Genomic DNA, 16,950 nt, shown 5'->3' with positions numbered 1-16,950 from the left:
CCCATTAGTCCACTTCCATAAAGGCTGCAGAACAATAATGCTCTATTCAGCAGTACGATTTCCAATAGCCTCCAGACCAATGGCAGTCAGACCATATTAAAACACATTAACACACTCTAAAGTGTAAAGGGGAAAGTGTGCCATTGTGACTGTTCTGCGTTATTCCCTTTAATAGTTTTATAATCAGAATACCACATTCATGTACCACCTAGGAAAAAAGTTTCTGCAGTGTATACTTTACTTTTTATGTCTGTTAAGTTAAATATTTTCTGATACAACTTGAATGACCTATGATCTGTTGTGCAGCTTGCAATATTTAAAGGCGTTTAATGAAATTCGGTAGTTCATTCAAACTCTAACGTGACGAGACACAGGAATTACTACTGTATAGGGACAGAGTGTTGATTTGTTTTATGTCCCCCGGCTGAGAAGACAGCCTGACAGGAACCTTGTGGACGACAACCCCCAGCAAGAGATCACAGGAACCCCATAACATGAGTGCAGAGTCTGTCAATGGCCTGACTCTGGTCGGGTGGTTGAGCAGAAGGGTCCAGCTACACAAGGGCTCGGGGATGTGGGGCTGGGTGGTCGAGCTTGGAGTCCGCATGGTGCTGTGGTCGATGGAGGAAGTGACCAACAGCTATGGGGCTGCGCTCGGGTGTCATTAACCTGATGTGGAAGTGGTGTAGGAACCAGCAGCAAGAAGCGTCTTGCCGTAGCGCGTCAGTGACTGAACGGAATGACAGAGAAAGGTAGTGATGGTAATAAATCAGCTGCCAAGCCTAATGGTGGAATCGTGTCGAATCAAGCTTGAATGCACACGCCCTGGGTTGTCTGGTCCAACCGGTACAAGTGAATGAGTGAAGATCGATTCCTACTTGAATCTCCAAACTAGCAGCCAAATCCACTGTCCTCGAGGGCAACTGGGTAGGGTCGGAGTTACGCTTGTGGGGGTCTCCACCTGGGCTGCAGGTGGCTGCCCGGGAGAGGAGAGGCACCGGCTGGACGCCAGCTGTGGGCAGACTGGAGAGAGGGAAGCGGTCATGACTGCTACTGGGGCAGTGAGGGCTTGAATGGGGAGCCATCATGCAGAGCAGACTGACGCTCTCTCACCAATGGGGAAAACACACCTGTTGGTCGCATAGAAGTGGGGGGCTGTAAGCCTGGTAATGTAGCAGGGCAGAAAGGGGAGAGAAGGAGGATGATCATCGTGAGCTAAGAGGTGGCACACAACTGTCTGGGCACATCCAGGGTGCTGTGCATTCACGTATTTACAGTGTAATCGCGGGGGAAGGTGAAAAACAGCCGCGTCTGACGAGCAGGTCTCGGGCAACGGGGAGGCTTGTCTATTTCCTTTCAACGCTACACTTTTCGTTACCAAAAACATATTTGTAATCGTTTCCCAAAATATTTCAAATACAACTGATCTCCAATATCCCTCAAACACGACCGTTAGGTTTGTTTTCACTGCAGTGAAACGATTTTGTGATAAACAATCAACAGTGTATTGCTGACAAACAGCACTTTAGACAGAAGCGGCGCAAAGGTTGAATAATACAGTATATTTTACCAGCAAAACCAAAACACAGTATCACATACTACACTGTTTATCACAAAACACAAAACAACCTGGGCTTTTCTGTAAGTAGATGCATCAGAATAAAGCAAATGAACCTCCATCTTCATCTGAATTCATCTCGCGTTTAAGTTTAAGGAAGTAGGAAAATGTATAATGTATCGCTTTTCCAGCAAAATAAAAGCAAAAATTCGCTCAAATACATACATTTTACCTTACCTTGAGAAAGTACATCCATTTGACAATGCAAATTCACGAGTTCATAAAAACAAAACATCCTGGAACAAAAATGGCTGTCGAATCCCCATTTGTTTTCACTGCGTCTCATAAATTCAAATTGACCGGCTCTAGACAACAGGCTCATCCGACAGGTTAAAGTAGCAGTCATTCAGCGTCTTCTGACCATTCGGACACTTAAGCTCTCCTCTCTTTCCAGTGCATGCGTAGTTTTTATTTTATTTTACTAAACCTGATTGTTATTATGTATGATGCCAAAAATGCAAAAAAAAATGTTTTTGGAACGTTGAGAAAACCAGTTCATGTTCATTCTTAAAAAAAATCAATTTTTTAGACTTGTTCAATCACTTTTAAACGTTTTTTTAAAAAAAAAAAACAGACATTTTAGAGAAGACCTAGAAAAAGAACTCCACGTCCTAAATGTCCCACAACTTGAGATACTGACTTTTGAAGGAAGACATAGAGAAAAGATATTTCTTTCTAGAGTGTGTACTGAGAAATACATATAAAAATCTGAAGGTTCAGACAGGATGTCCAAGGGGTACATCTTTAATTCAAGAACCCTACCAGGTCTGTACTGTGTGTAGTTTCAAAGATAATTCAAGATATTAAAAAGTACACCTGTTGCAGGAGGGCATTGACCTTGACTACTATTTTGGGGGAGGGGATAGATAAGGGAAATGGAACTAATAATGAAACAATAATTAAATAATAGACTAATTAGTCGCCAGCTGTGAAGATCTGCCCAAGCGTGTTGTAGCAGCACTGGCTAGTGCTGTCCTGCGTGTGTGTGCTGGACCTGTCACCAGCACCCGCGTGGGCATGACACTGTACAGTTCACGATATCCTCTGCTGGGGCTTGCTGGGCTGTGGCAAGCTGTCAGTGAGAGCCTCATCACTCGCCCAGTTGGTGCTGCCTCTCCTATAAGCCCGACGCTTGCAGAAAGGCCAATTCCTGTTCCTGAGTAAAGTGTGAACACTCATTCACCCCTGCTAGTATACAGTAAGTGTTAAACTACTGCCTGTTGCATACTGCAAACTAGGAGAGCATAAAAATCTATCTAGTTCTGACTTCTGACATTTAGAATATACATATGCACCTGTAACGTAGACATGCAGGATAGAATGTGTCCATACTGTACATCTGATGCTAGAATGGACTAACACCGTTTTCCTCTTTCTGCTGGCAGATCAGTTTACACATTATTCTTTGTTCTGTGGAATTCTACCGCGGAAGTAGAATTATCATTCTTAGTCCGTCTGCTGGAGGACTTTTCATTCTTCATATAATAACACAGGCCTCACTGCTTCAGAAGCCCTCCAGAAAACAGAGACTGATGGGACAGCTGGAGGTATCATAACCCGGTATTTGAAAATGTCAGCTGCTGCCAAGAATATCACTGTAACACAGAGATTTTATTTTAGTTTTTAGCAAAAATAACACTTGTAAGGGGGAGGGGATGCCTTTTACATTCTTCCTTTCATGGTCTCATGGAGTTGTGCCTTTTTGATCTGCTTTTTATTTATTTTCTTACTGGCATTTTCCCCAACAAACCTGAGCAGTTTGTCCATTTCTTTCCCAAAAAGGAGAAGACAGAAACTACCAATAATTCCATAGACATTTTCACATGTGTTTTCTGACAAAAAAATAATAATTTTCACAGATGGCCACTATATATACTGTAGCAAAAGAATGGAATAGTTCCAAGCTCTTGATGTTCACTGATTACATACTATATCTTTGTCTTCCCTTTTTAAATCTGAGTCTAGCTTTACTTTTGTACAATAATCTGTATTTTTCATACAGGAAACTGCCAAGTGTTTTTATTATATATTTCCTACCAACTAAAAAAAAGAAACAAACTTGTCAAGTACTTTATAATAGGGATTTCTTCCCACTTTCAAATATATTTAGTCCCAATAAGATTTTGCAGGCCTAAAAAGATCTAGTAAAACTCTGCTGCCTCCAAAACACTAAAACGATCATTTTAATAACTAATTAGATTATTATTAATTAGATAAAAATTTCACATTCTTAGAAATAATTTTACTGACAAATTCTGTATGAAAGCTTATTAAATAGGTTGTTTAATTAACAGGTATTTGTTGTTACTTTGAGATAATGTTGTTGTAGACTAGGGATAGAAACGGTGGTTTCTGGTGTCTGTCTATACCAGAGTGACATTTGTATGTACAGGTATTCCACACTATTGCAGCCAAAGAGTTACGTCTGCAGTTATCCAATACTAGTGGCAGGGCAGACAAGATTTGTCCTTTATATTTTACCTTTATAAGCCATTGCTGTAACAATCAAATTGGAGTTAAAACAGTTTAGACTAATGAGGAAAAATCATACAGCCTTTGTTAATTAAGAACTATTTCATATTTTGTGATTGTGTTGTCTGATATAATATTGTTCCTGCACTGTATCTGCTTTAGGTTGTGACTTGGCCAATACACTTACTGCTCTACAGTATGTCCAAAGACAAGAGCATTATTTTTTCAGTGTCTTCACAATCTCTGTAAAGCACATATTCTTTTTACGTTTTGATCTTGATCAGTGGAGAGATTATATTAACTGACTTTCTAAATACATTGATATGTTCTGCATATAAAAAAGCTGAATTGAGAAGGCAAGAGGATGTTAGTTTGCCAAAAAGATTCAATTTAAAAAAATTGCATGGAGATACAGTATAATTAATTAAGAAATTAAAATAACTATCCTCTTGCAGTTCCAAACTGTAGAAAGATCATTGTGGTGGAGTAACTGTTTTGGTAAAGCAGGTTTAGCAAGAGCAAATCATTGTAGTTCTTGAGAGTTATAATCTTTGCAGGAGAACAGATGTTGCACTATCATAAATTTCCAGAAATCATCTTTCTAGATAGGTTGTATCATTAAGTGTAGTAGTTGACTTTTTTGTCTTTCCTTTCTAATTTTTTATAAATGTGACATGGCTTTAGACATTCATAAATCCAACACCTGGTGCTTATTAAGCTTTTTCCCTTTTCTTAAAGCAATTTTCCAGACAATCTGGCAACAGTTCATAAATTTGTTCGTGGAAGACATCCTAAAGCATTTTAAACACCTCCCAATGTTTTTCATTAACATTGACTCATCTAATTTTTTATTCATAGCACTCTGTGGGCTCCAATACAGCATGCTTCTCCTCCCTGTCCTCCTCCTCGGTATTAGAAAAAAGTGTTGTTTCAGAGTTTTGGACCCTGCACTTTATTTCCAGATAAGTGTAAGCCCTCTGGAAACACTTATCACGCTGAACAATTATCACTTAAAAATTCCTCAGTGTAGAAATCAGACAGTCACTCACTTGAAAGAAAAACTGACTTTAGTTTGAAGTGGTGGTACGTTTTTATCTCATCTTGTGCCTGCTTCTGTCGTTTCTACAATCTGCTATTAAAGAGTCAGCAAACACTATCAGAATATATACTGTAGCCCAGCTTTGACATATTTTACAGTGTTTAGATCCTGATTCAAGCTGATTTTGCAACAGTTGTTATGCCTCCAATCTCTCCCGGCCAAGGCTTGTACAACGCAGTGTCTTTGAGCACTTCTCAGATATTGAACAAAGAGTCATACAGTTTGGGTAATACAGCAGTTCAGAAATAAGTTTGACTTTCACAGCCAGCAGTGAAATTTTGCATGGAGGTGGGTGGGGATCTAAAAGGGTCATCTAGTTTATTCACTTACTGATTAGAGCACTGATTCTTTAGGATTACAGAACGAGAGGAAATTGGTGACAGTGTCTTGCAAAGGACATTTTGTTAATTCTTCAAACACTTAAAGATAGTAAGTTATGTTTGAAATCATTGCTTATGTTGTACATGAAATTAGAAAAGCACACTGCTAACTTTTTTATCACAATCTTTAGTACCTTTGTCGCATTTGTGGGTTTTAAAGTTAATCTCATTGTTTTGCAACCAAACAGAATTTGGTGATTACATTCATTCATCATGTACACATCAGATTTAAGAACAAAATGCAATGTTGTTTCCTTCAATGATACTGCAAAAATAGTGTTTTTTCTATTTAGACATTTTTGTGAAATCTGAATTATCATGATGCCATGGAACTAACTCTTTCATTTGTGCATTCAGACCCTATAATATCCAGCCACAAGAAAGTTAACTTGGAAAAGCTTGTTTAAACATTCAGAACATTTGCAAAACTATTAATGACTGAAACAGTTCAATATATTGTATATATTTCAACATATTTAGAGGAAATGAATAAGTGTAGAAAATTACAAAGATACATAGTTATGTTTTACAGTTATGCTATAGAGTTGATGCATTCAGTAAATCTTTTCAAATGTTTCTAACACAGTTTTATTCATAAAAATACCTTGTACACCTGCATTTCCCAATCCATAAATATACAGCACACATAGTAAAAGTACGGTTTTCTATTACTCCATGTCACATTGGTGCATACATTAAATTGAGGCTTTAAGATATGAATGTTATTGAGGTTCAGCCAACATGCTCAAAACCCAACCCTGGCTGTGCAGCTTTTCATGAATCAGGTTAACCTTACAGAGGATTTCCTAAATAAATTACTTCACTTCTTACAAAGCCAGTGTACTATTAATTCTTCCATAGCGTTTTTGCTCTCATTTCCACTTGGTGGAAACTGGCATGGATTCCAAACTGTGATGATATCCAGAAGTTCAGGCTTCCCTTTGAGAATTCAGAGCTGCGCATGAGATAGCAGCTTCAGTCTAACTGAGGCATTAGAGTGCAAGGCGTCTGGAGAGGGCATTCGGCTTTGAAGATCCATAAAACAAAAACTGATTGGTTGAGCTGACGAACAAAATCAAGATTTATGAGGTGCAACCAGTCACATAGAATGTGTGTTTGCCTTCTGCATAACTGAGTAAAATCAGTACTTTGTCATGTACACTGTGCCTGGAGGGGGGATAGCATTGAGCCTGGGGTCCCCAGGGCTTTGTTTTCTCCTGCTGAGAGTTTTTGTTTTGCTCTCCTCTGTGCCCAGTGCTTGACTGTTATTATACTGTTCACTGCTCCAGGCAAAGTGTTGCACCGAGTAAAATGATTGATATGACAAAGGGCAAATCCCATTCTGTAGTGAAAGATTAATACAGCAATGCAACGATTAAATGCTCACATTTATTTTAATGGAGTCACATTTTAAAAATGAAAAAAAAAAAAAACACACACAAAAATGTCCAAACCTTGGTTTCTGTTACAGCTTGCAAACATTTGGACGAGATGTATGCTGAGGCTCTCTCTCTCCCCCCACCCCCTGCCCTTATTCCTTTGAAACAAGCTGTTAAACTTGTGAATTTCCTGGCAGCCACACATTTCTTCAGATCCAACCATAACAGTTCAGTGGGACATATATTTGAGTTATTATTCCTGCTGTTTCTTCAGTGTTTCACCTTGAGGCCTAGTTGCTGGGTTTAGAAACAGGAAGGCTAGGAGCTCACCACAGTGACAAACCATGGTGGAAAAGTCTTGTGAAAACAACCCAAAACAAAACCATCTAATGAAAAAATACCAGCTTTTCACCAGCTTTCACGTATTCAGCCATACAGTTAGGTTTTTATTTACTATCGTGCCTTTCGCAACACTTCACAGATTTCTATAGCAACAGTTGACCATTGAACAGAGAGGAAAGGAAAACGAAAACTCCCAACGGGAGAAAACAAGCCTCCTCTTTAATGTTTGCCTCTCTCCAGGCAGTGGCTTTGTAGAATATTAAGCATAGTGTAATAGATCAAATTGGAAACTCCAGGGTTGGTATTCTGACCTCCAGTGTCTGTTGTCAGGGTTATCCTTGAGAAGTGGCTGAGACATACTTGAGTCTGCTGTCAGGACATGTATGCTTGGTGTGGGATTTCAGCACTGGGATCAGATTGAAGAAAAAAGATTAAAAACTGTGTTACCTTTTAAAAATTGGCAGCCCTATTAGAATATACTGTAGGGAGTTTAATACGGATTATAAGGAAATTGGAGACTAAAGAAATAGGTCTTGAGGTCTTGATTAAAAGGCTGAGACTGTTTGGGCATGAGAGATGAATTGTGGAATGAGCTTGTAAAACACATCTCTGAAGTCATTCCACAATCAGGTGCCCTGTAACTAAAGACTGTGCTGTGTAACTAAACAGCTGTTTTAGAGATTCTTGGGATTGCTAGCTAACTGCTGTCCTTGGAAGAGAACACTCTGCTTGATGTGTGTGTTGTTAGTACTTTTCTTAACAGGGGACCTAGACCTTTAATTGATTTCTAGGTCAGAAATATAACTTTGATATCCTTAATATGATAAACAGGGAGCCAATGTAAAGATGTTAAAAAATGGAGTTACTTGCTTGTGCTTTTTTGTTTTTGTTATGAGCACAGAGGCATTTTGCCAACTGGATATTTTGGTGCAGTTGGGTATACCAGACAATAGCCCATTACATCAAACTAGTTTTTCTAGTGTTTGAAAGAAATTACTTTGCCTTGGAAATACGGACATATGTCTAAAATAAAACAAAACTACTCTAGACATGTTTCAGATGTGAACTTAAAAAACAGTTCTTCATCAAATGGTCCATCCAAAAAACATACTGTATACAGTAGTAATCTTAATTCTCCATGCCAGATTTAAAAAAGAAGACAGTTCAAGATGTAGACACACAACAAAACCAAGAGAAATGCTGATTCCTTGTATTTCTGTCAAGGAATGTGCCTGTGAGATACAGTGAAATATTATTCTAAAGAGCTTCTGAACTCTATTTATAAGACTACCAATTATATAGATTATTGTCCAATGAATCCCACAATATAATATATATAAAATATTGTGCCACAATATTTCCCATTTACTGCAAGTCTGTGTGAACTCTATTAGTTTACATTAAGATATCACCAGGAATGTAAGGAAACTGAACTGCTTCACCTTCAGTGTCCTTGGAGGTTCAATTGAAATACCTGCTTGGCATAACATAATATTTAGCAAGAGTTGTGTAATTGTCTGTAACACATTAGGCTGTTTATTGTTACACAATATAATAATGCAAATTTAAATGAATCCAGATGGCCAAATAGTTATTTAGAAAAAAATAATTCTGCAATGAAACAAAAGTTAACCTTTGCATATCATCTGTATGAACCTGTATGTACACAAAGAACTGTATATGCCTTCATGTCTTTTGATAATGCAGTAACTAGTATATTTTATATTTTTTTCAGGGTCACCCTGGTTTGCCAGGAAATGATGGTATAAGGGGACCTAAGGTTTGTGTATTTTTAAAATGTTTTTAGTTAAAATTGCACTAATTTAAATTTGGTATAATGTGTATCACTGTTCCATTTAACTTTTGATCAAGTTCAGTTATTTGATTACATTTTTGTTATTTTTTTAATTTGAGTGTACCACAGAATTTTCTATTTTGTGGTCATATAATATTAAGCCTACCAGTAAGCACAGGGAGAAGTAAATATTAAGGTTGTAAGTAAAATGGTGAATAGTATAATTTGGGCCAGAAAATATTGCAATTCTAGATTACATCATAATTACTGTATTCCAACCTCTATACACTTCACAGTGTTCGCTTTGGGATACTTGTGTGCACAATCCACAACACAGCAGATCCAGGAGACCCGTGTTTGTCTCTGGGTTTCATTCTGCTTCAGGGCATAATTACTTAGTTGACCTTGTTAAGAGGGTAGGAGGTGAAATCCTGACTCTAAACCCAGCAGGACCACTGCAGCCAGGGTTCAGTGATGCCTGTCCATTATTCTGGGATCAAATTATATGATAATAAGATAACAATGCCCAAATGTACATCTTAAATACCTAACATCAAAGGAAACGGATCATTCTTAACTTCAGCAAATTCACAAAGTTATTATCAGGAGAATTAGTCTTTTTTTCTAGATGATGCATAGACATTGAGCAGACAAAAATGTTTCTGCTGTGGAATCAGTCCAAAGACAAGCGACCAGATACAATCCTGGTCTTTAAAGAACCAACAGGTTTAAAGAACTCTAAAAAAAGATAAGTCTTATTAGTCTTTAACAGAGAAAAGTAAGAGCGGACCTGACTCAAAGAATTCAAAGGCCTCAAAGGTATTGTCAAAATCAACCCAATGCACTTCTGCTGAATCAACAGTGAAACACAAAGCAGAGGACAGAAGTGGAAACTACTCTACATGTACGTGAACTGGTCCCTGGGTGATCATCTGGCCTGCAAAGGATGACTCTTAAGTCAATAATTAATTCCTTACATTCTTCTTTACCCTACATGCAGGGTGATGATGGAATACAAGGAGAAAAGGGAGCAAAGGGGTCTGCCGGATTGCCTGTGAGTTTACTGTTTTTTTCTAAAAACAAGCCCGTGACTTTCATTAATAGGAGACATGCAGCAGTGTATTGTGACCGATCACACACTTAAGGACTGCCAACACAGTCTGTTTCTCAGATCAGTCCCTTGAATTTACATTCTGCTCTTCATCCTGAAGGCTCCGAAAGTGCTTTACAGATGAGACAGTGAAGTACAGCCCCCACATGTGTGACACGCAGCAGCCATTCCACACTAGCAACCCCACTACACAGCAAATCTGATGGAGAACTGAGAAATTACTGCACTAGTTAAATCATGCAGGAATCTTAGGGAGGCTAGAGCAGCTCAGATAAAATCCACTTTATCTAAAAATAATGGTATTTATAGTAGTATTTGTAAAGATTAAAAAGGAAATTCTATGGCTAGTTTACGTCAGTATTTTGGTCTGAGGGAAATATTCATGTGTCACCTGACTCAATCTTTAAAGGGAGAGATGGGGTTATCTGGTGCACCCGGCTCACCAGGATTACCAGGATTAAAGGTAAACATGATTTTTTTAAAACAAATTAGCAACAAACTCACCTGGCAGCCGGCAGCTGGGCCTGTGCTTGGTGTGGATGTGGGAAAATAACAGTGCCTTCTGGGGTTTTCCTCTGCTACTAATTTTCCACAAAATATTTCTCTATTTATTTTGGATGTGGTTTTCATTCCTATTAAAAGGGAAAATGAAAAATCTGAAATTAATCAACAAGAAGGCACATAGCGGGTTTATATAATTTTAATCTAAGTCAGTGTTGTCGGATTTCAGAAGATGAAGTTAAGTATGGCCATAAATTCTTGATTGCTTCTGAACAAAGTTGTGTTACTATTCTTTGCTGATACCTTAGAATTTGTCTACTTACTATTTACAGGGCAGTAAGGGTGAAAGGGGGCAGCTGGGGCAGCCAGGACCTCCTGGGACACAGGTACAATATGTTTTATGATTTACTGTTAGAACTTAGGACGGTATTGTAAACAGTTAGTTTCCTGTTCGGATATCCAGTAGAGGTCGGGATACATGATTGAACAACTACTGTATATTCTTTCAGGGAAACTCAGGTGAACCAGGAATGGCTGGCCAACCGGGGCATTCAGGAATGCCAGGGATGAAAGGAAGCAAGGTATGCATGTTCCACACTTGTGGTTTGAATACTTTGTCTATTATCATGTTATTGGGTTACCTTGGAGCATACACTGTAGAATTATGAAAATAGCACGCAGGACAATGAATGGCACGGCATCCTTTGTGAGATGTTTAATTAAGTTGAAAAATCCTGTACAAAAGGAAATGTGTTAACAAACTAGTGTAGTGAGCAGTGTGACAGCTTTAACAGATTATAGATCACTTTATACACAACAGTAATTAAATCACAGTGGGTTTTCTGCTGTCTCACTTCCTAAATCTCTTCTTGCTCTCTCCCTACACAATTCTGTAGTTTAAAAAACTAGAAGAAGTTCACTGGAAAGGCAAACTAAGTACGACTGAAATTTCCGTTTACCGATAGAACTCACTTTAATGATTCATCTCATATTATTTTGAAACCAAACCTAAAATATGAAGAACTGCCTTCTTCCAACACAAACAAGCTTAACCGGGCATCAATTCAAACTGAAACATTTTTAAATCTCCATATTTGCACATTGTTTTAAAGACAAAAAGTTTCAAAGAAAATGTACAGAGTCATCCAGCATTGTTTCTGGCCCAAAACAGGGAAGAACAGCAGCAATTACATTTACCATTACAGCCAATTAAATAATTACTACAGTCTGCTTCTGAAGCTGTATGAAAAGTGTAGAGTACTTTTTACTTTCAGGAATGGTGTAGAATACTGCTCATTGAACAGATTAGACTTGTTCATTTAGCTCTTTAATATTTATCTTTTCATTAGTTTATACTGTTCTTACACATAATGTGCTCTCCTTCTCAGATGTAGATGTAAATGAGGATGCATTTGTGTTGCTTTAAGAGGTTCTAAGACTTTGCTGTAGAACACATGTGAATGGTGTCATGGAAGCAATACAACAGTACTATACAGTACTATATTTAGTATATATACTAAACAATATATTGTATGACTGAATTCAGTTCTTAGCTAGTTAAAGATCTCAAACAAACAAAGATCAGTTCATTTTTCCATCCAAATCTCGTTTGTACATTTAATGAGGAAGGGGAAAAACTAACAGCAATTACATTCTTAAATAAAATTGTAGAGCCAGAAAGCCATTTATGGTTGGCTAGCTGTTTGTCCAAGTATACCACAGTAAACTTCTACAATAAATAATAGAAAATAGAATAATAGGCAAATTTACATGCTTAAATCTTTTGCATACAAGAAATGCATTAATGAAATAATGAAAAAGTTTCCAAATGAACCCTTATTAACAGGGCCGTGTTCGGAAAAAATACAGTGATTATTCAAGATACTGTATATAAGAATGTCACCATCGCAGGCCATGTTTTTTTAAATAGAACTGTATAATAATATACTAAACACATTCAGTTGAATGTTGAGGAAATTCAGTTGAGGAAATGGGCACAAAAATAACAACTGCATGACCTTCAAAGTCACAGTACAATTTGTAATGGACAATAAGGTCTGCATATATACAGCACTGAATCTATTCCTACAGTGATTCACAATTTAGCATGTTGGGCCAGACCTCTGATTCATACCACTGCCTTAAGTTCACCTACACATGCCCAATCTACACAGCTCAGACAGCTGCCAAACCTGCAACACCAAAGAACTGCTTTCTTGTTGCCGGGAATTTAAATGATATTGAGAAACCTGTTACACTTTTATTTTACACATTGAGCATCTTATAGGACTCAATCTCACTGATTAGTGTCACAGGACCAGTGTTACATGCAGTACAATCCCAGATTCCACCAGTGGTCTTTGCCACACCTCCAAGAGCCATACAAGAGCCAGACCTGCTGTAGCACTGGTTCAGTCTTATGCTGCGGAGAGTTTGCACTCTACTGAGAATCCTGGCAGTGGTGTTACTGTGACATCTTACACTAGGTTTAATTGAAATTCGACTACCATTGAACACCATATTAAAAGTAGTCGCATTTCTTTGAAATTTGAATTTCAAACAGGCAACATATATCCACTATCACTAGATCTTTGCCACTTTTTCATACAGTCCTGTTGATTTTTGAATAATCAATCAATTATGTTGATTATAGGGAGAGTTACGTGTGTGTGTCATGATATGATCTAAAAACACCTAATTCCATGGAAATATCATTTGCTCTGTTTTCTGAATTATTTCCTTGCATTTGTTCTCCTTGTCACTCAGATATCCATCTACTGTATCTATACTGATTTTAAAGATTCAGTGGATATGCACACAAACCAAGACATGATATAGAGCAGATAAAAACTGGCTTGGATCTAAAATAAATATAGTAAGACAGGCTGCTGCTTTAGAAATCGATGAGGTCATGAGCCCACTCTTTGGGCCTCTAAATTACATAATCCATGGAACACAAGTTAACAAATCAGTACTGAAAATCATGGTATGATATAATAGGAAAACTGGATGTGACAACATCCTTAAACAAATTAACATGCTAAAGGATTTGTAATTTTCTCCAAACTCTTTTTTTTTTCACTTAAAGCCCTGCAGTTTTTTCAGTATTGTAGCCCAGATGTTGTAAAAATGTTTTGCAACAAGCAAAAATAAGTAAAGTATTCGTACTGTACTGATCTTAGCATTTCAGGTATTTTCTATTTAAATGTGTGCAGAGGTAATTTACTTCTAGGGGTCTGTATCAGACTTTTAAAATCATTAATATAAATTAATTGCATATGTTTATCCTTACAAATACAGTAGCCGTTAATTATGATACTAATTGCCAATTCATACTACATTCTACTTACAGGGATCCAAAGGAAATGAAGGGGAAAGTGGAAGACAGGTATTTTGAGCATACAGATTGTGCATGAATATGTGAACATTCCACAATCATCCTAATGCTAAAGTAATGTATAGGAGGTACCCAATAAAGATTTCCAAATCGTTAATGAATACAAATGAAGCAGCCTCTGAGAGCACAGACAATAGCAGTGTTAGAATAACTGCAGGCCAGTCCAGTTCTCGTGGCCCAGTCCCCAGTACAGCCTACATCCGGAGTCAATTGCTGTTGCAGCCCCCTCTGCTGCAATAAAGTGTATTTGCACCAACACCTTCCACATGATCTGCTGAATTGAGAAGAGCTGGTACTCATTTGTCATGTTTTCAATGTCTCTCAGTATATTTTAAACATTTTACCACATATTTAGAATCCATACAAGTCTTATGGTGAAATCTTCAGAAAATTACAGAGGTAACAAAAGAAACATATTGTGCCTCTAACTTTGAAAAGGAAAACACTTTAACCTTTGGCATAGCATCAACGGAAAAAGACATTAAAAACTCTTTTTTAGAATATTTTCCACCACACTTGGTAGCTAGGATTCTTTGACATACTGTATACCCTGCAGATCAAATGTTTACACAATCAGTATATGGATGATGAACAGCATGAAAGTTATAATAAATGGTGAATTAATTGCTCCTTATTTTGAAGCATTACAGAGATATAACTGTATAAATCTATTTTTTAAACAAGGAGATGTGTTTTTAAACACTGCTATTGATTTTTATTGTTTTTTTGCTGAAAAAAAGAATATTTAATTTTCAGGACATTTTGCTACATTTGAATGTGTATTTCTCTTCTGTACACTTTTGTTATGAACCTGAACATCATGGATTTGCACTCTATTGCAAACTCCCAGCCTAAAGAAACAAAATTTGTTTACTTAAAAAGTGATTTAGGAACAGCTGTGCTGATGGATGTTAGCATAAAGTGTTAAGACAATTTTTAAACACAAGGAATTGTTTAAGAGAATATGACTGTGGATTGCTGTTTTCCATTCACTAGAAACTGATCTGCAACTAATCGAATACAAGGTTTATTGCATCCTTGCAGAAGTGTTTTTTCTTTATTTCCTGGAATTATGCTGAGCAAACATTGACTTCAAACCAGGGAATAATTCCGATAATTTGCGTCTTTGGAAACAGTAGCAAATGTGGGTACGCCACACGTCTTTGCCCGGAGACCACCGAGTATAAGTTACATCTTTAATGCTCACACCAAGGCCAATCTAATTCATTGCACAACCGCTGTTCATGTAGCCCTAATACAATTATTGCAATTGTTCTGGTTGTGATTGTGTAACTCTCTCGGCGCATTCTTATTTTTTGGTTTAGAACGCACTAAGAAACAAAAAAAGTAATGCATCCTCTGTGCCATGGGTATTTTGAAGTGCTTTCTCATGCTTTGCCTTGTGTTTATTACACCATTATCTGAAAATAAAAAAACGATGGAAAAATACTTCCCACAGATGGAGCACACATTCACTTAGTATTCCCTGCCTTCACATTCGGCCAGGGCTTGCTGATTTCTGTCCCAGCCATCATGGCTGCCACACTGCAGAAGTGGGGTGTCTCAGGAATTGTACGTGTGTGCTACCCACAGAACCGCTCTGGGTTTAAAGTGCTTTTATTCTTCAGGGCTCAAAGGGAGAAAAGGGAGACTCAGGAAGAGCAGGGACCCAGGTAAGCACATTCTGAAACCTTTTCTGAACCCGGGAGGGCAGTTTCATGATGGCCAGTCCACAGCTCCCGCGAAGCGTAGTTCAGGACATTTGCAGACGGTATAATCTGGAAGTAAGTGGAGGACATCAGGGAGGAGATGACGAGGATCAGGGCAGGTTGACAGGGGAGCGTGAATGCGGTGAACTGGTGCTCGGGGGGGCGTGGCGAAGGCAGACAAGTCCGGGGAGTCCAGAGGGGAAATCCGGGGAGCAGTCCAAAGTCCAAAACAGGGTGATCCATCCAAGATGAGACAAAATATAGTTAAAATCCAGAACAGGGACAGGGGAAAAAAACAGGGTAACGAGGCCAGGTGCTCCGAGTCTCAGACGGTCAGGACGCCGGGGTGAAGCCGATTCCGGTCGTGACAGGCTGCTGTTACAGTCAACCACAGGTCGTGAATGGGCTGGGACCTGTGTTAGGTTGAACACTTCACGTCTATGAATATTGTAATGCAACTGGGGCTCTGGCGGGCGCCCTTGCCGCATCTGGTCGGCCCCATCCCGACTGGAGGCTCGAACCCGGGACTTCCGCGTCTCTCTGCAGCGACCTAGCCCCGTGAGCTAAAGAGAGATCTCTCCACAGCCCAGTAGCTGTGGTCCTGCTATCACAGGGAAGGGCGGTGACGTCACCCGCTCTGGTACGCCGGCTCTTACACAGTGCCTGTCGGCCGTAAGCGTTACAATATACTCTATTCCCCTGATGACACAAGTAGAAACCAGATGATAACCTTCAAGTATTTTTTTTATTTTCATTAAGATAGTCAATGATAAAAATAAATCTAATGAATTATTGTAAAGTGTACATTATATTAACATTATGTCTTTTTCCTTTTTGGGGGGAATATTACATTACTTGCAGGGGTTATCCGGTGTACCTGGATCGAAAGGGGAGGTATGTGTTTTATTTTTTCAATAAGCCGCCCTATATTGGCAATTCCACGCGTTTATGATTTATGTGCAGGATCTGGTATTTCCAATCCTCAAGAAGGAATTAATTACAGAACGAAAAAAGTACAAGAGGCTGTAAAACGGTTTTGAGCTAAAAGAAAGACTACTATTGCGTCTACGCAGCTACCCGGCACACAGAGAACAAAAGAGGCTACTGATGTCTAGTGTTTTTTTATTAGTAGTGTAGTAATACAGTA

The 16,950-nt window shown here is 38.4% G+C and overlaps 1 protein-coding gene across 1 annotated transcript in view; it reads left to right on the top strand.

Moving 5' to 3' along the window:
* Positions 1-16,950, top strand: part of col21a1 (collagen, type XXI, alpha 1) — a 60,837-nt gene that overhangs the window by 39,318 nt on the left and 4,569 nt on the right. The window contains exons 17-24 of the mRNA XM_088610659.1: positions 9,026-9,070; positions 10,086-10,139; positions 10,606-10,659; positions 11,030-11,083; positions 11,207-11,278; positions 14,050-14,085; positions 15,723-15,767; positions 16,665-16,697. Coding sequence (XP_088466785.1) covers positions 9,026-9,070; positions 10,086-10,139; positions 10,606-10,659; positions 11,030-11,083; positions 11,207-11,278; positions 14,050-14,085; positions 15,723-15,767; positions 16,665-16,697 — 393 coding nt within the window. The remainder of the gene's footprint in view (positions 1-9,025; positions 9,071-10,085; positions 10,140-10,605; positions 10,660-11,029; positions 11,084-11,206; positions 11,279-14,049; positions 14,086-15,722; positions 15,768-16,664; positions 16,698-16,950) is intronic.

The sequence above is a fragment of the Lepisosteus platostomus genome, chromosome 17 (assembly GCF_059453375.1).
Source record: "Lepisosteus platostomus isolate fLepPlt1 chromosome 17, fLepPlt1.hap1, whole genome shotgun sequence".
Classification (NCBI taxonomy): Eukaryota; Metazoa; Chordata; class Actinopteri; order Semionotiformes; family Lepisosteidae; genus Lepisosteus; species Lepisosteus platostomus.
Note: the sequence above shows the minus strand (reverse complement) of the source record. Positions and strands in the feature narration are given on the sequence as shown.